The 23,775-nt window shown below is 37.1% G+C and overlaps 1 protein-coding gene across 1 annotated transcript in view; it reads left to right on the forward strand.

Moving 5' to 3' along the window:
- RPS6KA1 (ribosomal protein S6 kinase A1) overlaps positions 1-23,775 on the forward strand; it is a gene marked incomplete in the record, with an annotated part of 1,961,688 nt that overhangs the window by 1,409,421 nt on the left and 528,492 nt on the right. Inside the window, 1 exon segment of the mRNA XM_044084242.1 lies at positions 17,299-17,379. Within this exon segment, the coding sequence (XP_043940177.1) occupies positions 17,299-17,379 (81 nt within the window).

Here is a 23,775-nt window from a genome sequence, read left to right on the forward strand (position 1 = left end):
GATTTATGGCAAGCAGAAAATGTTGTTATATTATCGTTTTATAGATGATTTTTTTTTTTGTTTGGAGGGGTTCAGAGTTTGAATGACAACCTTTTCTTGATTGTATGAGCAAAATCACATCACTTTTAAGTTTTTCTTGCAATTGGCGTGTTCTCAGCATTAGTTTTTTGGATTTAGAAATTTTCAAACAGGTAGAAACCAGTAAATTAGTCTGCAAACTTAGTTACAAGAATGTGGCAAGCAACACCTTACTACATTATTCCAGCATGCATCCTACATATGTTAAGCATAATATAGTGAAGGGGCAATTGTTAAGACTGAAAAGGGTGACTACTGATTTCACAAACATAGACAACATGGTTGAAGAGCTCCACCTTAGGTTTAAAAAGAGGAGATAGCTTCAAAAGTAGTAAAGAAGATGATGGAGGGTGTGTCTAATAGGGTTATCAGTGGGAACAGTAGAAAACCACACGATTGGTCTATTTCTATGCCCTTGGTTTTTGTGACTGACAGTCGGGCTATCAAGGATATTATAGTTAACTGGAGAATTTTGGGAGCCAATAATGGTATAAAATCAGTTTTGGGATCTGCACCTTCCTTTATTAACAAAAGAGCAAGAAATTTGAAGGAGATGTTAGAAGGGAGTCACCACAAGAATGAAAAAAGAACAAGGGGTACTTTTAAGTGTACAAACTGCAATTTCTGCAGGTATATAGCAGGGGGTACATACTTTGAAGTGAGCACAAATCATATAATTTGGCAGATTCCAGAAGTGTTTAACTGTGGGTTTAATTTTGTGGTTTATTTGGCTAAGTGTTCAGCTTGTACATCATTTTACATTGGCAAAACCAGTAGGCAGTCAGTTTATTTATTATTTTATTGTACATTTGTTGACCAGGATAGTCCAACTGGATACATGTCTATTTTCAGCGGAGGCCCGGGGAGAAAAGCTCCAAACTTACAAACAGATGAAGACAAGCAAGTTACAGTATATGCACAACCATATTGTATTAACATAGAAGTTCGATTCACATTTCAAGCCTATGAAGAATACAGTTTATATTCAGAAATATCTATAAATATGTTTGTTTCTCTTATCAAACCTATAGGTGCAGCTATATACAGAGTATCTGCAGCGATGTTAGTTTCTCTTTTCACCTCTTTTAGTGTAAGAGGTAGGTTGCTGTTACTAAAAAATTGCAGGGATATGGAAGTACATTAGGCTTTAGTGAGGGTTAGAGCAAGGACATAACCAGTGAGTTTTAAAATACTGGGTTAGATATTTTTTTTTTAACTGATTAAGGGAGGGGTTCAGAGTAAGATCAGATGGGAGCGAATTCCAGGTTTTGCCAACTGAATTTGCAAACAAAGATTCTTCAGATAAGTTGTTAGCTTTGACAGATTGAACCAAAAGTTTTGTAGTGGAACAAAGTGGCCTAGCATTTTTGTAGGGATGGATAATGGTTTTAAGGGAGGGCGTTTTTTCTGGATGGTTAAAAACCTTGAATGCTACAGTAAGTTGATTATATTGAATTAGCCTGGTGAGTTCTAGCCATCCTAAGGTTTAGGTTTTGATGATGGTGTGGCCTGTAGGGAGTTCCTGTGGCAAACCTGGCAATTTGACTGTAGCAGCTAGAGAGTTGCTGAGATCATTTTGTTCAAGTTAGTGAGTACTGGCGAGGCATAGAGTAGAGTTGAAAGCAGATGGGTGCGGGCAATGGCAGTCCTAGCTAGAGGGGTGAGAAAAGGTTTGTTTTTGTATAGGGAGCCAAGTTTTTTATTACCGGTTTTAATAGTTTGGTTTACGTGCATATCATAGTTGAGGTTGTTGTCTGTTATAACACCCAGGAGTTTGGTATACATATCTGGTGAGGTTATGGTCCCATTGTTGGATGTTATACTAAATGAAGGTTGAGAGGATTTGCGAGTAGGGGAGAAGAGCAATAGCTTTGTTTTATTAGGGTTTAATATCAGCTGTTGATTAGAGACCCAGTTTTCCACTCTAGTAAAGGTTTTCTGGGTTAAACTAAGGAGATCTGTAGGGGTAGAGGCTGAGCAAATCAGGGTGGAGTCATCGGCATATTGTATACAGGTTGCATCTGGGATTACAGTGTGGAGGTCACTGACAGAGAGGGAGAAAAGAAGGGGACCTAATATGGATCCTTGAGTGACACCAAGGGTAACTGGGAGAAGGGTGGAGAGTTTGTCCTGTCAAAGGACAGCCTGCTGTCTTCCACTAAGATAATATTGAAGCCATTGTATGGGCATGGTTGTTTAGGGATATTTTCTTTAGGGTAATTGGGTAGCTGGTGGTTAATGATGTCAGAGGCCTTGGAAAGATTGAGAAACAGGGCAGAAGATAGTTTGTTGTTACGGTTGGAATTTATGACATTAGAAAAGCAGAGGAGGGCTGTGGTGGTACTATGCTGTGGTCTAAATCCATGCTGGGAGTTGGCCAGAAGATTATGTTGACTAAGGTAGTGTAAGAGTTGTTTATGCATACACTTTTCCATAATTTTAGCCAGAGGGGAAAGGATAGCTATTGGTCTATAGTTTGACAACTCAATGGAGCTACCTCCTTTGTGGAATGGTATGGTATGTGATACTTTCCAGTAGAGGCTTCAGTTATGGTTCTGTTTATCATAATAGAGACAGGGAATGCTGTAACATGAGTAGCTTTTTGCAGGTATTCTTCAGGGCGGAGGTCACCTGAAAGGGTGGTTGGTTTGAGTTTTTAATTAGGGCTCTAATAAGTGAAGTCGGAACTTTTTGGAAGCTGAAGGAAAGAATATCACTGGGTTTAGGGGTTTCAGCGTTAGGACATGTGGGTTTACGTTTGCTAGCAAGGGCCTGGATGGTTTCTGTAAAGAAAGTGTTGTCAGTGGACTCTGGCAATATTTGGGTTGGGGCTGAAGGGGTTGGAGTTGTGGAGTGCCCTGGATGGAGGAGTTTAATACCTGCCCAGAACTTCTGTGGCTTGTAGTGGTGTTTCTGCTGTAGATGGCAGAAATAGTTTGTTTTTTGTATCTAGTAATATGGATTTATTTGCATCATTCCTATGTTGTTGAAATTTGAGTTGATCTTGTGGGGCTTTAGAGGAATGTCAGGTGTTCCAGGCATTATTTCTTTGGATGATCTTTAGTTTGGTTTCTTTAGTGAGCCAGGAGGCAATTTTTGTTTTAATTCTAATAGAAATAGTTAAGGTGAAGAATATATGAGCACTTATATGCCATTAAAAGTAAAAACACAGACAATGCATATTTCAAACACACATTGGAATGTAAAAATCACAAAAATAATTATTTTGCAGTTATTGATTGTATACCCCAAAATTGTAATGGTGACAAAGAAGGTGAGTTAGATTAAAGAGTGCTGAAGTGGCAGATTTTGTTTAATGCTTATAACGTCCCAGGGTTGAACAGTGGAGTTAATTATAAAGCAGTTTTACATAGGAAGCTGTACTATGAAAAGTGTAATGTTCATTTATTTGTGAACATGTATCGGTGTTTTTTTACATTTTTTTATATTTTCATGTTTTCATATTTTTAAAGTATGTATGCCTTTATTACAGGAAGTGTTTTTGATTGGGTGTTTAACCAGTGGAGTTAGTATTTAATGAGGGTTTGAGTAGAAGTAATTCATTAAGAAGAAGTGCTTTATTTTATTGCCGAAAGCACTTAATCGTTGGAAATAAACACTGTGTGGATTTTTTTTGGTGTTCACTTTCCTTTTTTTTGCCTTTAGAGTGTTGTGGTTTGTTTTTGAAGCCTGTACAAAAACAATTACTAGTTATATAGTAAAACATGGAGAGGGGCATTACTCAGTCACTGCACATAACTACAGGGGTTTGGTTTCTTTAGTATCCATTATCTCCTCTGGTTGAAAAATATAAAGATTAGTACACAGTGGTAAACTTTGTTAACCTGTACCATACTAGACAATTGTGTACACTTCTGTGACAATCTCATATTCAGTATACAAAAATGTATGTAGTGTTCAACACTTTGGGAAGAGTCCTGTGCACTTGGATTAAAGAAACTGATTATACAGTCAAAAATTGATGCTGCCTTAAGGAATTTTGGGATACTTGTAGGGTGAGCACAGTTAACTTTAATCATGTCTTCGCAGTAGTTAAAAAGGTACAATGGGTAGCCGTTCTGATAATAAAGGGAATATCAGGATTGCCCATTAAACTATTATGCTGCTGTTTCCAACCCTGATTTGTTTGTTCTAGTGTACCATGTATTTTGAAGTTGTATGTTGCTCATCTAGAGAAAAGGAGTTTCTCAAAGAAGAGAGAAGAGCTTCAAAATAATAGCTACTTGTACAGGTTATGGAAGAGCCCTGTACTGCTTGTAGTATAGGCTAATGACGTGGGAACTGTGTCTGTTAAAACACTGGCAATATGCCCCAGATCTTTTGGAAGCACCGTCTGGAACAAAGCCTACAGGTTTACCATATTAGGGTAGGTAAATTTCCATTGGAAGTAAGTGTAAGTAATGAGGGAAAAGGGAACATAAGTTTGTGATAGTGTGTGCACCAAGGTTATACTGCAGTGTAAAACTCCCGGCTACATAAAATGCATCTCTGTTTACTTTAAAGTACTAAATGATTTTGTACTAAAAAGTACAAATATGCCAGTATGTTACACAAGAAGCTCAATAGATTATAAAGTTTCTGTTCAAACGTGTGAACTAATGCAAGTTAAAACAGGTAAGTTAAGCTATATGTTATTTTATGTATTTATTGCTTGTCGCATACAGTTTAGTCTGTGATTATAAGATTGTTAGAGAACATATGAGCATTTCTACATTAGTGTTGTGCATTTCAACAAGTTCCAAACCTGAAAGCTTGTTTTATTGTGCATTTACAGAATTCCATATTATTATATATTGTTTCCTTAGTAATTATTCGATGATTACACAGTGTGTCACACGTCACCAAGAATCTGTGCTTTTCACTAAAATATGCAATGTCTTGTCCCAGCTAACAAGGATTAATGAGGGGAGGTCTAAGGTATATTATTTGGGGGAGATACAGTGGATATAAAAAGTGCAACACCCCTGTTAAAATGTCAGGTTTTTGTGATATAAAAAAATGAGACCACAATAAATCATTTCCCACCTTTAATGTGACCTATAACTTGTACAATTCAATTGAAAAACAAACAAATCTGTTAGGGGAAAATATAAAAAATGAAAAAAGTACTATAAGCTGGTTGCATAAGTGTGCACACCCTTAAACAAATACTTTGTTGAAGCACCTTTTGATTTAATTACAGCATTTGGTCGTCTTGGGTTACACACCTGCCATCAATTAAAGAGACTCTTATTAACCCCAAATAAAGTTCAGCTGCCCTAGTAAGATTTTCCTGACACTTACTCAGTTGGCTGCTACAGCAAAATCCATGGTTCACAGACAGCTTACAAAGCATCAAAGGGATCTCATTGTTGAAAGGTATCAGTCAGGAGAAGGGTACAAAAAAGTTCCACAGCATTGGATATACCATGGAACACAGTAAAGACAGTTGTCAGAAAATTGGAGAAAATATGGGACAACATTGACATTGCAAAGAACTGGACATCCCTCCAAAATTGATGAAAAGACAAAGCGAAAACTGGTCAGGGAGGCTGTCAAGAGACCTACAGCAATACTGAAGGAGTTGCAGGAATTTCTGGCAAGTACTGGTTGTGTACTACATGTGACAACATTCCCCCGTATTCTCCATATTTCTGGGCTATGGGGTAAGGTTGCAAGATGGAAGCCTTTTCTTACACAGAAAAACATCCAGGCCTAGCTAAAATTTGCAAAACACTACATGAAGTCTCCCAAAAGCATGTGGAAAAATGGGTTATGGTCTGATGAGACCAAGCTAGAGCCCAGACTTAAATCCAATAGACAGTCTGTGAGGTGACCTGAAGAGGGCTGTGCACAAGAGATGCCCTCACAATCTTAACAGATTTGGAGTGCTTTTGCAAGGAAGAGTGGGCAAATATTGCCAAGTCAAGATGTGCCATGCTGATAGACTCCTACCCAAGAAGACTGAATGTTGCTTAACAATCTATTAGTTTAAGGGTGTGCACACTTGTGCAACCAGCTTATTGTATGTTTTTTATTTTTTATATTTTTTCCCCTAACAGATTTTTGTTTTTTCAATTGAATTGTACAGGTTATAGGTCACATTAAAGGTGGGAAAAGTTTTGAAATGATTTATTGTGGTCTCGGTTTATATCACAAAAACCTGGCATTTTAACAGGGGTGTGTACACTTTTTATATCCACTGTAAATGCCTAGCCAGAACTTAGACCAAATGCTGTGAAAAGATTACAGGAAGCAAACAGAATGAGCTAATGCCGAAAACATGTCTGGGCCCATAAGGTAACTGTAAAGGTCATATACACAGGGTTTCCCCTTTGTCTATTGAACATTAAGAGCTTTTATCTATTTTAATGTCAAAGAATAAAAAAAAAACAGTTTAAATATTCCGTGCATCGCCAATTACAAAACTTGTTAAAAAGCAATAGTAGAAGAATATAGTAATGGTTATTTTAAAATATTAACAGTATTTGCTGTCAATGCGATTTACTTAATTTCAGTGCACTTTTTATGTTAAACTTCGACATTTAAACCAGGAGTTTGGTTGTCATTTAAACATGGTTGACTCATAGGCTCATAGATTAGTTGACATTGCTATTCTTTATATTCCACTATAGTATTTGCTTCACCACCTCTCAAGTCAAAAAGGACGTTATAACTGAAAATATATTTTTTAAAATCTGCATCTACCACAGTACATTTACGTAAGGCTTTGTCTTTTTATATTGCATAGAAGATGCTCAGAGGTATGTTAGCATAATTTTCTGTTTTGTTTAACCTGTGTAGAAGGAGTAATATGCTACAAATGTCTACAGATGTATATAAATATTTATGTATAGATATGTATACTTGGAACAATATAGGCAGAAAGCTGCCTACCCACTTCATCTCAAGAAACGTAACAGCTTAAAAATAAGACCCACCCCCCCCCCAGTCATACAAGTCACTCGCATTGTTTTCCAAAAGGACAACCCCCCACTTTCACCAACAGGATTAAGATCGACACCAAGTTTTTTCAACACCACAATGAAGTAACCTCACAAGCCACCAAGCTGAATGCTCTGTCGAAGGCATGACTAGAAACTCCACTGAAGAAATGATTCATCCTCCCAGGAACAACACACAAGAGATCAGCAACTCTACAGCTCCAGTGAATGTTTTTATCCCTCAACCTGCTGAACAACAAGGCAACCACAGACACTCCCAGAAGGAGAGGACGGAGGAGAGGGAGGGGAAGAGGCAGGGATCAATCTTGAGGACTGAGACGGTTTTAACGCATTTAAATTTACCTGCTCCCTCCCCCAAAGATATTTTTAACCTTACGGACTTGAAATTAAATCATCATAGTTCCGTTTTAGAAAAATGTCTCAATTTTATACCAGTCCAAAGAGCGTCTGCTACTGATATTACTGCTACTGATATTACTATTGATTTAAAATAGTTTTGTTGAAAGCTTAACTTTAAACAAGGCTTTATGCTCAACAATATAGAGTTTAATAATCTCTCTTTTGGTGCTAGTCAGGTTTCTAGATATCAGCAGAACTTCTTGGGAGACAATGAAGCTATGATGTCACAAAATGCTAACCACCATCATGTTAGGTCACATTATTCTTCTGTTGAATTTAGTGGCCAGACCAACAGTAGCGAGTCAGATTCAGAAAGCGAAGCCCCACCCCCCCCCAGGAGGAAAAGCACTTTTAATCCACCTCTTAACCAGTCCCTCAATATTTTTTCAAGAGTTTATGAAAAAGAAATTAGAGCCACTCTTAACAAGTAACCACATTCCAAATGGATTAATTTGTCCACTCTAGAGAAAAAAGGCTCTTCAGGGGCTTAAAAATGACCCACATATCAAGACAAAGGTGCAGGCACAGTACTTATGGATACCAGCACTTATGTCAGAAAAATGGAAGAAGGCCTATCCAGTACAGATGATTACAGAGTAGCTCCCTCAGAAACAGTCACTCAAAATTTCTTGGACGTAGATAAGATTATTTATGAGCTATACAAGAAGTGGACATAGGGCGTTCGAAAGACATGAGTAAATGGGCGTGCCTTCGTTGAAAGTTGAACGTCGAGCTGGCACCTCGGCGTTCGTCAAAATCTACTGCCAATCATTAGCGGACCAGAGTTCCACTGTGGCGCCCCTTAACTGGGAAAAGCCGAAAGACTACAACAAGAAGGGACATATCACAGAGTGGGAAGTTGATTTCCTGTCAGTAAATACTACTCTTATTGGGAAAATGTTTTGGATTCCCAGAACACACAAATACCCAATTGATCCTCCCCTTAGACAGATTGTAGCATCTTGGAAAACAAAAACTGAGTACATTGCAGCTGTTCTTGATTTCTTTCTTAATCCGCTAGTACAAAGTTCCCAGTCTTATCTTAAGGACTCCTGGGAATTCCTTAATGTGATCCACAAAAACGCATCTTTCAGAGGTCAGTGCACCATGGTCACTCTTAATATTGTGGCCCTTTACACTAGCATCCCACACCATGAGGGCTTAGATTCTATCGGAGATTATCTGGTGAAACACACCCAAACCCTCCCACATAGAATTCAAACTTATGTAACATTATTGAAACTAGTACTGGAAAATAACTTTTTTTTTCTGTCAATGGCACGATTTATCAACAACTACAAGGGGTAGCGATGGGTGCCAAAATTGCACCAGCGTACGTCAATTTGGTGCTCAGCTCCTGGGAAGCAGACATTCTTTCCAGACTTGAAGGTTTTGAATTAGTCTTTATAAACAGAAAATCAAACTGTACTTCCAAAATCACTGGCTTTGTTCTACTATTTTTAGAATTTAAGTATTTACATATTCTGTACAAACATTGTAAATATTTTAAGAACTACATTCTAAAAAAATGCTTCCATATTGTGAATATCATTCATTCATTTTGTTCTTTAATCCTTATAAGCTGTACCTTATAGTAATCTATTTTTATGTAATGTACCAGTATATAGTGGAGCTTTTCTCCTCAGGCCTCTGCTGAAAATGGACATGTATCCAGCCAGACTAGCCCAGTCAACAAATGTAAAATAAATAAATAAACGTTCTATAGATTACATCTTTTTCCTGTGGAGAGGGTCACAAATTGAACTGGAAATTTTTCTCACAGAGAGAGTTAAAGCAATAGGGTTCCTTGACTTTAACCTTTCAGGTATAGGTAATGTAGTTGACTTTCTTGATATTACCCTTTCCCGAGACCTGGGACCAGTAAGTACCTTTTGGAACAACTATCTGGATTTCACCAGTCAACACCCCTTATTTAATGAAGAGGAATATAGTTAAAGGGCAATTTGTACAGTTAATCCGCATAGTTAGTGAAGACAGCACGTTTGCTAAAGAAAGCCAATTTCTGAAGCAGCTTTTTGTTAAAAAGCATTATCCAATGGCTTTAATTAGATTATCAAAGAAGTGATGGACAAATAGGTACAGCGGATACCCCCCTATCCTAAAACATGTCTTCATTAACACTAGGCGATCTTACATCAGTGACAACACTAGATTCCCTCTCCCGATCTCCCTAGACTCACATGTCATAAGAGACATCCTTATTAAGAACTGGCAGATCGTTAGCAGTAGCCATGAATTGGCCAAGGCCCTAGGACCCTCCCCTGTCTTTGGCTACAAGAAAACACAGTCTCTCAAGTTGCTGTTTGACTCTGGGCTCTCCCATAACACTAAATCCTCCACCTCCATTCCAGGAATGTATTGTGGCAGATGCGTATGCTGCAAATGCATAGCCATAGGTACATCTTTTACTTTGAGATCCCTCAGGTTCAGAATGTCCTTTCAAGAGGCCTATGACTGTAAATTCACCAATTTAGTTCATCTTGCTTTTTGTGCTCAATGTGATGCTTTCTACATAGGGAAAACCACCAGGAAGTTGAGTGATCACATTAAGGAATACCGTCAGGCATTAAGAAAAGGGTGACCTTAAAAATGCATTAGTTAGGCACAATTTGGTTAGCCCTCGGTGCAAGGAATTCAACTTTGTTGTATTAGAAAAAAATTGTAGTTTGTGGTGAGATTACAACCCCCATCTTGAAGTGAAAGAACTCAGATGGGAAATTAAAATGCAAGCAGACACACCCTCTGGTTTAAATGGTAATTTAAATGTCAAAATCATTCTAAAATGGAATAGGTAGGGTGAGAAAAGGAATCCCTAACATCCAAAAGTGTTTATCATTTGTAACTGTTAAATTTCTGATGAAGTTCGATGTTTAACATGAACGAACAAAAGCATTCACATTTTTAAGCTTTATATGTTTTGAAAGTGATGATTAAAGTTTTCTACTTTAAGTTCTGGCTGTGGTTTACGTTCCTCCAAGTCCGAAAAAGGTTTCAGTGTTTTTTATATATATATATATATATATATATATAAATGTGTGTGTATATTATGTATGTGTGTATGTATATATATATATATATATATATATATATATATATATATATATATGTGTGTGTATATTATGTATGTGTATATGTGTGTGTGTGTGAGTGTGTGTATATATATATATATATATATATATATATATATATATATATATATATATATATATATGGGTCTAGGACTATTCACTGAAAGCACATTTCACTGAAACTCATATAACTGTGCACAAATCACTGAAAACACAATTCACTGAAACACATTTCACAAAGTTATATATGGCCTTTTCCCCACTGTGGTGTGACCCCGGAGTTAGAATATATAGTAAGGGGGGGTGGATATGTATTAAGTTTAGAAAAGAGTAATTTATTGAAATTACAAGTATCCATGTGTATAGTTCAAAATATTTAAAATAGGTGGGGGGCGGTGCCCCCCCTTACTATATATTCTAACTCCAGGGTCGCACTACAGTGGGGAAAAGGCCATATGTAACTTTCAGTGACTTGAGCTTTCCGTGAATTGTGCACAGTCAAATGTGTTTCAGTGAAATGTGCTTTCAGTGAATAGTCCTAGACCCATATATATATATATATATATATATATATATATATATATATATATATATATTTCAGTTTATATAGCGTATATATCCCGATACTCATATATGACCATATACTGAAGAACTACTCGAAGAAAACATCCCCCCCTTTGCCCCCCCCCACTCCCCTTTACTAAATATACCAACTATATATATATAGGCATTAGGGGCAAAGTTCAAGTAGATATATGCGGTCATGCAGGATATGTCAGCTATATATATATATATATATATCGGTATATATAGGTATATATATATAGTGATATGTGCTGCTTCCTCACTTATATGAGCTTCAGAATCCAACACCAGAATCCTTTCTTGCATCGAGTCCTGGCTCACATATATGCTCAAGTAATATATAAACCCTAATCAAACCAACCTTATCTTCCATCCTACTAGATTTGCCTCACCCAGTAATACATTTTCCATCTCATCGCTAAATAAACACCATCATATCAACATCCTCACACCAAACTTTTAGGAGTTGAAATTGACTGCAAACTTATATATTTGATATATTTCAAACTGTCAAAACAGTTCATATATAACCTGGAACACTATATATATATAAACACTACTTCACTATATATATATATATATATATATATATATATATATATATATATATATATATATATATATATATATATGTATATATATATGTATATGTATGTATATATATGTATATATATATATATATATATATGTATGTATATATATATATATATGTGTATATATATATATATATATATATGTGTATATATATATATATATATATATGTATGTATATATATATATATATATATGTATATATGTATATGTATATATATATATATATATGTATATATATATGTATATATGTGTGTATACATATATATATGTATGTATACATATATATATGTATGTATACATATATATATATATATATATATATATATATATATATATATATATATATGGACTACTTTCAGTTTACCAAGCGTCCTCTTCCCTGACACTCACTTTACCGACACTTCAGATCACCGCCATTTGCAAAGCCGACATTTCCCGCAAGGTAAGTAGACACTTGGCCATCCCAATTGAAGAACTACTCGAAGAAAACATCCCCCTTTGCCCCCCCACACCCCTTTACTAAATATACCAACTCCAAGAACGGACTACCGCAGGCATTAGGGGCAAAGTTCAAGTAGATGGCCAAATGGTCACTTACCGTGCAGGAAATGTCAGCTACCTGAAGTGTCGGGGAAGTGGACGTTCGGTAAACTGAAGGTAACCCATATATAGTGATATGTGCTGCTTCCTCACTTAATGAGCTTCAGAATCCAACACCAGAATCCTTTCTTGCAGTCGAGTCCTGGCTCACAAATGCTCAAGTAATATTAAACCCTAATCAAACCAACCTTATCTTCCATCCTACTAGATTTTCCTCACCCAGTAATACATTTTCCATCTCATCACTAAATAAACACCATCATATCAACATCCCCTCACACCAAACTTTTAGGAGTTGAAATTGACTGCAAACTTAAATTTGATATTCACATTTCAAACTGTGAAAACAGTTCATAAAAAACCTGGAACACTATATAGAAATAAACACTACTTCACTAAAAATAGTGAGTATGCAGCTCCCATACTCATTAAGTTGCAAAAATCTGAGGTATTAAAACTTGAATCCTGCTGTAACAAAAGCCAGATATGCCACAAGCTTACCAGACAGAAACCATCATTGCTTTGCACTCAAGCAACCTTATGCCACTAACAGAACCTTATACTCCACTAATAAACATTTCATAAAAATCAATGCAGCCAAAAATCAAGCAGGGATTCCCTCTTCTCAAATTATATAGGTAAAATCTGGAATGACCTTCCTGATAACATTACCATCATAGCAGCCCTAGCCCAATTTTAAACGACTCTAAAAAACCCACCTGTTAAACAAATGGCTGTGTCCTTGCTCTACCCCTAACATCACCCTCTCCATCTCTGAGTGTACCACTACATCTGCTTACTTTATGTACCGGGAAAGTCTAGCTTGGAACAAAGCCAATTTTCAGCGGAGGCCTGGGAGAAATGCTCCAGATGCATGTCTTTGTAATGTGTGATGAAACTGGAGCACCTGGAGGAAACCCACACGAACGCAGGGAGGAAATGCAGACTCCGCACAGAAGGCACCCTAGCTGTGAATCAAGCTGAAGAACCTCTTACTGTGAGACAATATTGCTACCACTGCAGCATCCATGTCCTATAAGACTTCTGACTGCATCAGTTTCCACTACCTATTCTTAACCCCTACCACACTGTATACGATCATTTCTCTGTACTATTCATTGATGTGGAGAGGAAATTTTCCTGACCACACAATGTAATCTATTTTGAAAAGATTTGTAATTAATGGAATGTTCACTTGAAAAAATGGAATGTCTGTCTCTCTAACACCGTAATGTCAATGATACTAACCTGTTAATTTTTGAGATTACCTACTTATTGTCTAAACTTTCCATGTAATAACTTTGATAGCCCACATTAGCATTTTTTGTATAGTCTGTATTTTGCCATATCTGTTTGTTCTATGTGGAGCTTTTCTCCCCGGGCCTTCGCTGAAAAAGGACGTGTCCAGTCAGACTATCCTGGTAAACAATGTAAAATAAAATAAATAAAATGTATATATGTGTGTATGTAAATTTGCATATAGGTGCACATAATGTAAGTACTAGCTATAGAAAAATGTGTCCCTAATGTTAATGTACAGTCGAAATGAGGTAAATAATTATAGGGACCTTCACAGATCATTCAACAATAAGGGCACATACCACATTCAGGCATCCCCTTAGTTTTGTCAGCCTTATTTGTGATGTGTTAACTGAAGTAGAGGAAAGATCCGCATGGATAATTTTCAGGCTCAGGATGGGAAAAACAAAGTAAGAACTTGCAATATACAGAACAGTATGATGTATTACAGATGATAAACCTTTAGCAAAATGAAATGTGGACTATTGCCTCTACGTTTAGTAAGTGTGTCATTTCCTGAAACAAAGTTCCAATTGTTGCTGTCAATAGTTTTAATACTGTAGGTGTCAGCACTAAATGTTAAACATAAAATTAGCACACTGCCGTAAGGGATATTAGTTGTACCTACATGTAAAATTAGGGCTTAACCACAAGTGTCCCAGTCCACCATGAATGAAGGTACTACTTCTGTTGTACAACACATACTGAAGGGAATGAATGGGTGGCGCTGTCACCCTGAAGGGGGGATATATGAGCTAGCATGATTGTTACTGAGGGGGGGGGGGGGCTTTGGTCAAATTGTAATATAAGTCATAAAATTAAAAACAAAGTCATAGGATGTGAGGCTAAAGAAGATATGTTCGTTTTAATTTCCTAAGCAGGGTACCAAATTTGTCCAAATTTATCTGTTTCAAGTTCAGCCCTGCAGGATACAATCGTGTTATTAGTACAAGATGATAATACTGAAATAAAGTTATAAAGCTATAAAACCTGAAGCATTGAATAACTGGACTTTATATATATATATATATATATTTTTTTTTTTTTTTTTTTCCACTTGTGTCTGATATCATAGCACACTCTGAACATTGAAAAGATGAGTCTTATCTCTTAAAATATAGAAAAGTTGGCCCTGACTGTACTGGGAGCTGTAGACCCCTTCTGACCTTCCAAACTTGTAGAATTTTCTCCAAGTTGCACAGTCTTAGGAAAGTGAAGAAAATGGACACATTGCACCAATGAATCACGTGCAGTAATGTTGTAGCTGATAATTCATTAGAAATCTGAATAATCAAATTAGTATCAGAGGTTACTAAATTACGTGACAACCCCTATCAAGTTGTTTAACAGATGGATATCAGCTGTATACAAACTTGTAACTTTAAGTTTTTATACTTTGTACTTTTCACATCGATGAAGGAAAACGTAGAAGAGCCAGATAGGGTAAGGAAGGTTGGGGGGGGGTGAGGGGGGCTGAAATTCATTTAAATTATTATGTAAGGTGTTAAGTTGAAGGCCAAACAGAGTTGCAGAGTTACATAAGAAATGCTACATTTTGAAGCATGTCCAAATACCTTCTTTGTGAAGGAATTGTTTGAGTCTGTTACAAAATTCTTAGAAGGTAAAGACTGAAGTTGTAATGGAATGTATCCATATACATGGTGTCATTGTTGAGAAGCTGTGATCTTTTGTGTGAAGTTTATTCCTAGGGATCTGTAGTGAGGTGGTCCTGAACTGTCAGGATCTATCATTGTATTCAGTAGCCCTTTTTGTTGACTTGCCTGTGAAAAGGGGGCAGGTTTCCTTATTCGCAAGCTTAAATGTAAGGTAAGCTAGGAGTGGTGTGCATCTTTGTTTTATTGATAACTACTTTACTATTGCTAGAATATTGCAGTGATGTCCCCTGTTATGGGCAAGTGTAATGAAAGCTGCTGTTTGGAGTGCATTCATGTTTTTCTTCCATGTGTTCGTTTTGATTGGTCATCTGTGTTATAGCTGAGCAAGCAGGACCCTGTCAGTAGCTAAAGGTACTCTCTGGGGAAAGGAAGTCAAATTTGTTGTTGCCCAGAATATTGTCTGGGGAAAGGAAATTAAATTTTCTGTTGCCAAGGAAAAGTAGGGTGTTGCTGGAAGTTGAGGCACTACATTAACCACTTTAATATTTGAAGTTTGAAGTAGTTTACGTGTTTTTGATTAATAAACTCATTTTCCAGTTGTCTGGAGACAGTTGCCAGTTTTTGTCTGGTAGCAAAGATCCTAGATATCTGGGAGAGATCACTTTAAGTATGTTTAATAGGATCTGGAGAAGAGCTGGTCCTATAAATTACTGCATTTTCCGCATATAGAATGATTTTAAATTGTAGGAAGTCTGCAGGAAGTTTACTATAAAACAGAAAAAAAATTAAAGTGGACGGGACAGAGTCCTGTACAACCCTTTTGTTTAATTGTGATGTGCGAGAGATAAAGGATTAATTTGGAATAGTAAATTGTCTGCTGCTAAGGAAATTTTGAACGATGGGTGTTTTGTTTGAGCCCTACTGAAATAGCTCATGTCCCACAAGTTCCGAGGCCTTGGTAAAGCCAATGAAGACTGTTTTGGAGAATATTTTCTGAGAAGGTACACAGAGTTGTCATCATGCTACAGCTTGATCAGAATCTACGTTGATAACATAAGAGGATATTTATATTTTGTGAGGAATGAGATACAAGTATTGATAAAACTTGTAAGTACTTTTAGCTTCAGTCCATTACTTGGAATGGCAGTTTCATCAAGTAGGACAGTTTATTGAAACTTTTCCTGCAAAGTGGTACAACCTGGGTATTGTAGCGGAGCTATAACCACCCTGACCCTATCATTCTCTTTATTTAAATTTATTCAATCCAGGATTGTACCTCGTTTGAGAGAAGAAGCAGTTTTGACAAGCGGTTCTAATCTTTGGGAAAAAACAGATTGACTTCCTTAAAGTATGGGTGAAAAAATATTCAAGAAAGTCTTAGTATCCTTTTTTCAGGTTATGAAAAAAGATATGTGAAAGTACAGTTTGTGTACATACTGTAATTCGCTCAGAAATCTTGCAACAGAAGTGTGTTTAACCTTCCCCAGAGAGAATATTATGTGAACCTGGATTAAACTTCCTGCAGGAAATTAAGCAGGGCATATTTTTTTGAAGTGTGAAGGATTAGGCTGCAAGTCGTTTAATCTGCAACTTTTCTATTAAGAAGGGATATCATTATATTGTTGCGGGCTTATCGGTTCTTATTTGCTATAAGTCATTTTCAAATACTTGTGTGTTGGAGAGTGCAGATTCCCCTGTGTGATATAGCACTGTACAGGTGCTTAATAATTTTATCAGTTGCTGCAGCAGTTGAAAAGTTGTCCTTATGTTACATCACATAAATGACAATAAATATCAGAAGGTAGTTAATGGCTTTTTGCAGAATGGATCTAGAAGGAGCATTAGTGTGTAATCTTTGCTTATACTTTGTGTAATTTCAAGCAGTCACACTTTCAATGGGCTTTGTGTAGGCACAGTGAAAAACTATATAGCACAATTTCAAATCTTCTAAATTAGTTGGTATGGTGTTGTTGTCTTAGTTAAATGAAAGAAAGCTCAGTGTCATAACAGTGACTGTTACATGAACTGCATCACTCAAAATGCAATTTTTACTTTTTTTTTCTTTCTTTTTAGTTCGTGATCGTGTCAGGACAAAAATGGAGAGGGACATCTTGGCAGATGTTAACCATCCATTCATAGTAAAATTACATTATGGTAAGTAAATATTTTACTGTTCTTAATTAGATGTTGCCATCATGGTAACAGAATGGTCATGTCATGAGTAACTTGCAGCATAAGACATTCATTATTTCACAGTGTTAACTTCACATCTAACAGCACTGTTTGTAGACATTACACTTGATTCATAAACAGTGAGTAACTTCTTTACGGTGTTGGATCACCTTGGCAGATATTGTGAACTGTTAGACTCTGTTCCAACAGCAAATACCTTGTGCATATGTTTGTGTTCAGGTGCCAAACACTTCAGGTGGAAAAAGAGCAAAAATGTAGTTGCACTAATAGCTGTATATTACAGAAATAGTACCATACTGATGATAGTCTAGGTTTATCATGTTTGGGTAATAGAGCTACATTGGAATGCCAGGCAACCTGGTTTCAAGCCTTAGGCAAGTCAGTTACTTCTGTTTCTGGATATAATCTGTGTTTTTCAGCACCGTAATAAGGAACCAGGGTAACCTGACTCCATCAGCCTTTTGCAAATACAAAGCTTTACAGTAGCCATATTAAAATTAGTTAAATTAAGTGTAACCCTACCTCTGGGTTTAAATGGCAGGGTAAGTCTTAACGGATTACTGCACCTGCGGGCATTGAGTGTTTGAACAGTGATTAGTGGTTCATGGGTGTAACCATGGGGAGAAGCTTCTGACCAGTATTTGCTAACGCTATATTATGGTTCTGGGAGCACGTGTGAGTAATGAAATCTTAATTTTGGGAGAGCTTCTTAGATGGTTTATAGATTTTTTTGGAAAGGAGACATTCAGTTACAGGAATTTATTGAATATATTAACACTGCAGTTTCTTTTTGAAATGTAAACACAGTACGGAGTATGTCAGTATTAATTATTTGGATACTTCCATTTATAAGAATGTAAGGGACGGTAGGTATGAATCAGTTTTGTACCTTAAATCCTCTTACACAAATTCCTAATTGCACTTCACCAGCTCTCACGCATTCTGTCAAAAAGAAGAGTCTGATGAAAGGTCAGTTTTAGGCTTTCTAGGATGACCTCTGAAGGTCTTGTATTTCTGAGAGCTCAATAAGCTGATCCAAATATTTTCAGAAAGGGGTCCAGAATTGTACGATCACTGAGCTGGATAGTGCTGTATGTGATACGTCTCGGAGCTTCACCCTCTTTCTAAATTACATCACTCATGTAATGTAAGGGGCTAGTCACATGTTTTCCAGTAGGTTTGATCAGTCGATGGTTCTGTCCTTTACAAGTTGTAGTGATGAAATTAGAAATCATATTAATACAAATTAAAGGGTAACAACAGAATCCACAGGTTTGACTTGAGAAAATATTTGAACCATCCAGGTTTGTGTTAAGGGGTAGGAATCTAAAGAATATTGTTGAAAATTCAGCCTCTCTGTGTTGTGGATATGGTATGATCAAGTGCGGAGCCTGCTCACAATGTCAATACATATATGAAAGGCCCAGTGTAGTGCTTCATTTCATATCCATGCACCATAAAAAATAAATTTAGTTGTAAGACCACTGGTGTGGTTTATATTGCTTTATGTTATGACTTGTGATGGTTCCTATATTGGGAAAACAGAGAGACAGTTGAAGATTAGAATCTATGAGCACTACGAGGAATAAAAGAACAGATTAAACTAATTCCCTATATTGTCATTCCATTAAGTGTGATCATTTTAAAAAGTTTTTATTTTATGTTTTGGAGCAGGTTTGCACCCCAAAGGAGATATTTAGAATGCTAAAATTGAGTCTAGGTAATTATATTGGGAGGTTAAACTAAATGCAACCTAACTTCCGGGTTTAAACAACAGGGTTAGTCTTAATTGACTGCTAAAACTAAAGGCAGTGAACATTTGATTAGTGATTAATGGTTCATGTTTAGTACAAGGTTACATAATGAATTTATTGTTCTATATTATATTTGAATTGATAAAGAGAAGGGACATGTTCTATGATACAAATGTATTACCCCATTCAGCTTAGTTCTTTGTCATATATGCTAATAGTTATTTATATATTTTACAGTTACTTCTGTGATTTTGAACTGCATCATAAATTATGTATTAATACTTAATGAATATTTAAGAATTTAAAGGTGTTTCTATTGTTTTATTGGATGACTATTGTCACGTGACCTCATTGAAAGGAATAGATAGGGTTTTTCATATTTATTTTATTGTGTTTTTATTGTCTGAAGAAGTCCTAACACTATTTTGGGAAGAAAGTACTTATTAAATTCTTATTTGAGGCATCCCCTGTGGCATTTTATTTTTTACATGTTAAAAGTAGCACGGATGACTGCAAAAAGTGCTTGTTTAATATTGGTAAACTTAAATTCTCATTACCTTGCTACTGTTTTTTAAGTACATGTAAGATATTAAGGTGCTTAGTGCATATTTATTTGAGTTAGCAATAAAGGTGGTATAAAACTGCTAGAAAATGGAGGGCTGAGCTCACCAGTACCTGTAGTCTATATTGAACTCCACAAGCTGTGCTGTCATGACAGAAGAACACTGCGTGAACATTGTAGTGTGTTGATAATTATGGTACACAGAGACCTGTGACTGGAAAGAGAGCACATCATACTTCATAAACTTGGAGGAAAAGTTATTTTTTGTATTAAAAAATGGATAAATAACATCTAGCCAAATCCCTCCATTAGTTGTTCAACCAGTGTCTCTCTCCACTGTATTCATCACCAGAGTGTGGAGAACAGCTCTTATGGTGCCCTTATCCATAGGTGGTCACTCTAATGAACATGGGAATTATCATTCTTTTAGTATCCATGGATACATATCAGTTTGGCTTTGTACAAAGCAAGGCGTACCTACTTAACCGGTTTACATTTTTTGGAACGTTTATCGAGGTCAGTTGATAAGGGGTATTAAGTCCACTTAGCACTTCTGGGAAAACATTTATGGATATTGTCAGGATGCATGTAAGTAGTGTTTTTAATTTTGAAAGGTGCAAGAGGGACTTGGTCCAAAGTGATTTCAGAAAGGGAGGTGTGGAGGGAATGTGGGGAAGCAGATGGGCTGACGTTGAGTTAAAATTTGTCTGCAGGAATATTGGCAATATCCGTGGGGGTCAGAGAAGGGAGATAACATTAAGATGAGCTCACTGTAGAAATGTTTGCTTTTAAGCCTCTTAATGTAAGTGAGGAAGGCCTTGTAACTGTTTTGAATTAGTTAAAATCCAGTGGTCATAGTGGACCTTGCATTTCATAAAAGTAATTTTAACAGGTTTGCTTACCAGCTTTAAATCCCTTTTATAATGATGAAGTAATCATCTTTTAGAGATGGGGAGGAACCTTCTTTAACAGTTTATGCATGTGTTATTTCCACTCTGTAGTCTGAGTTACCTTTATGTTTATGTTTATATTTATGTTGGACTGGTACATCAACCAAAATGCATCTGTCTTGGACCAAGAAGAATTCAGAGGAGTAAGATGTAACATGTAAAGTACAGGGTTTTGTCAGAAGCTCTGCCATTTGTGATGAACAGTAAGATCAGTAAATAGTAAGTAAGTGGTTGTGGAGTAATCCCTAAATGTAGAGGAATTTTTTATGGGATGCATAGCAGGATACCAAAGTAAGGCAAAAACTAGGTGATTAAAACCAAACGAAGCAGAGAACTACCTCGCAACATGAAACAATAAAGCCTCAGAGGGAATTAATGCAGCAAAACACTTTTATTGAAGTATAAAAAACACCATTAACGTAGTTAAAAATCCGTTTTCGTTTCAACAACTTCGTCAGATGTGGGCTGAAGCATAACTCATCATGTTAAATACTCAAAAATGACGTCATAAATGAATTATCCAGTGAAGATCCATTAAAATTCAGTCAAATGTTTCCCATCAGTCCTTTTGTAACAGAATAGCGTAGCAGGATCTAAATGCAAGATCGGTGGTGTACCCTGGAAAAGGGAGAGTGCTGTCATTACTCCCAAATCAGATTTTTGACACAAATGCTGATGTCTTGAAGGGTAAGGAAGACCTCACCGTTACACTCCTCTCACCACTGAATAATGACCCAAGATCTGCACTGATATTGCCTATGAGGGGTGCTTAACCTATAGCACTCTGAGTTGCAGAAGTTAAGCCTAACCACTGATAAATGTTATAGGGAGAATGTACTGGCACCCTTCACCACCAGGAAGAGATGATAGGTTTATATTTTCTCATATGTGGAATAGCAGGATTACCCTAGCACCGTACTAAGTCTTTCCTCGTGTGCTGTAAGCAGAACCAAGAATTGGAGGTTAGGCTAGCTCCATGCCCTTCTAGAAGCAAGTCCTTTATCCGAATGGTCTCCATTTTCAAAATGTGGTGAATTTGTGTGAGACTGGTGTTGATTTTGTACTCTGTTTCAGTGGGGAACATCAGACTAAATGGAGGGATACTCCTGGGTCCTATCATGGGTGATTCCTTAGAATGTAGTTGTCTTGCATCTCTTGGTTGGTCATCTGGCACTTGCTGTTGATTGGTCTGATGCTTGGAAGTAGCCTTTTGGTTTACTCATTCTCCGGATTTGACTACTTTTCACGAAAAATGCTCTTACTAGAGTCTTTTCCCATTTCCAGTAGAGTCCGATATCCAGGCTCAAGGTGATTATCCACAGGGTCTTCCTGGTCTAGTGCTCATAGTTCAAAATCTGGAATTTGAACAGCTGTTTAAATTCCCATGAGAACTTTGGTCATGGGTGCAGAGTCTACTCTTGAGGAATCTCCCCTGCTGTCATAGTTGAACCCTCCTCAGGTATCTTGTCCTTCCATTCCGCTAATGGCTAGTTTTCTCTTGAGCTCTGTATCTCTGTCATTTGACCAGTGGGACATTACATGCTCATCCTGTCTCAAGACATTAAGTGTGTTCATGGAGCTGGTTGGGAGGAGGAAGACTGGCACATTCAGGAGATCATCTGAATCGCATAAAGACAGTGACTCTTCTGCCATAGAAGACATATGGTTCCTGCTTTAGAGAAACTCTGAGGGATAAGTAGTCCTCTGTGGATTGACCTGAATTTATTCTTGCCTGAAACCCTTAATATGTGTATCAGGGATTAGTCTTCCTCCATAAAGCCAGTCTTCCAGGATATTTTCATACACCTGACTGTAGTCAGACGCTACTCCTGCAACTGGAAGATGGCGGATGCGGTCTATAAGCCCTTGGCTGTGTGGAGCAAGCTCCTGTCCAATATATGTCTCAACGTCTTTGCTCAAGGATTCTGGACAAGCTCAACAATACTGGATGGACAAAGGGCCAAAATCAGGGGAAATTTTAAGTATTACTCTTATACAAAAGTGTCTAGAATAACATGTTTTGCATTGATATGCTTTTTCTTAAGGATATGAAGTCAGACATTCAAATGTATACCATTATTTACTAACTTCAGTCCTCAAAGATTTGCCAGAAAATTGCAAATTTTATTCAGAACAGATCAAAAATAAGTGGCAGAAATCTAGATATTCTGTAAAATTCTGGACAGTTGAAAAGTATGCTGTCCAGGTATCCCTCGGGCTGTCTCTAGTGGGATCTCGTGTCCAGTATTGAGCCCAGAGACCACAGCATTTTACCACTTTGCTTCCAAAGAGGAAGTCTTAAGCCCTTAATATGAGTGGCAAGAAACTATACTCCTGCACCATGTTTGGGCTCAGAATCCTCAGGTTTTCATATCAGCTGCCCATATTCCAGCCTTCTCTACTGAATCAATCACTGGAAAAAATTTCCTTCCCATTTGAGTTTGAGTTGAAGGAGCTGGTTTAGCCTCTGCTGCTTCAAACGTGGGGTTCCATGTTGCCCACTGCAGTTTTGACTGTGCAGTTGCTGTAGCTAAGGTCACAGGCTGAGGCATTGTCCTGTACGGGATGGCTAAACCTCATTTGTCCTTTGTGAATAAGAACTCAATCCTGGATGTCTCAGCAGAATTCTCTTCTACCCTCTCAAGACTTGGTGGAAGAACACTTGGAGAAATTTGGGGATTACAGTAGAGGGCCTTTATGTTCTCCCTTTAGTACCATCCTCTTCTAGGTCTGGACAACCCCAAAAGAGATTTTGCCTCAGTGTAGACAGAGGGGAAGACCTTGCATTGTCACAAGATTGCATACATGGTACAGGACTTTAGTAGTGTTTTCTGCTAGTTCACATTATTGTTATGATTATTATTATTATGATTTATAGGTGGATGGCAGACAGAGTAGGTGGGGACAAACGAGGTAGTTGAGGGGCTGGGCATGCTCATGCAGTCATTGTGTAATTTCATGGCATGCATTGACATTAGGATACTGTCCCCATTGACTCAAATAACTCTGCCCAGTGTACTGTTAAAAGATTTCTTTGAGATTAACTGCTGCATTCATAAACATGTACCTGTAAGATGCAAATAAACGGGTA

The sequence above is a fragment of the Protopterus annectens genome, chromosome 1.part1 (assembly GCF_019279795.1).
Source record: "Protopterus annectens isolate FY-2018-M chromosome 1.part1, PAN1.0, whole genome shotgun sequence".
NCBI lineage: Eukaryota > Metazoa > Chordata > Ceratodontiformes > Protopteridae > Protopterus > Protopterus annectens.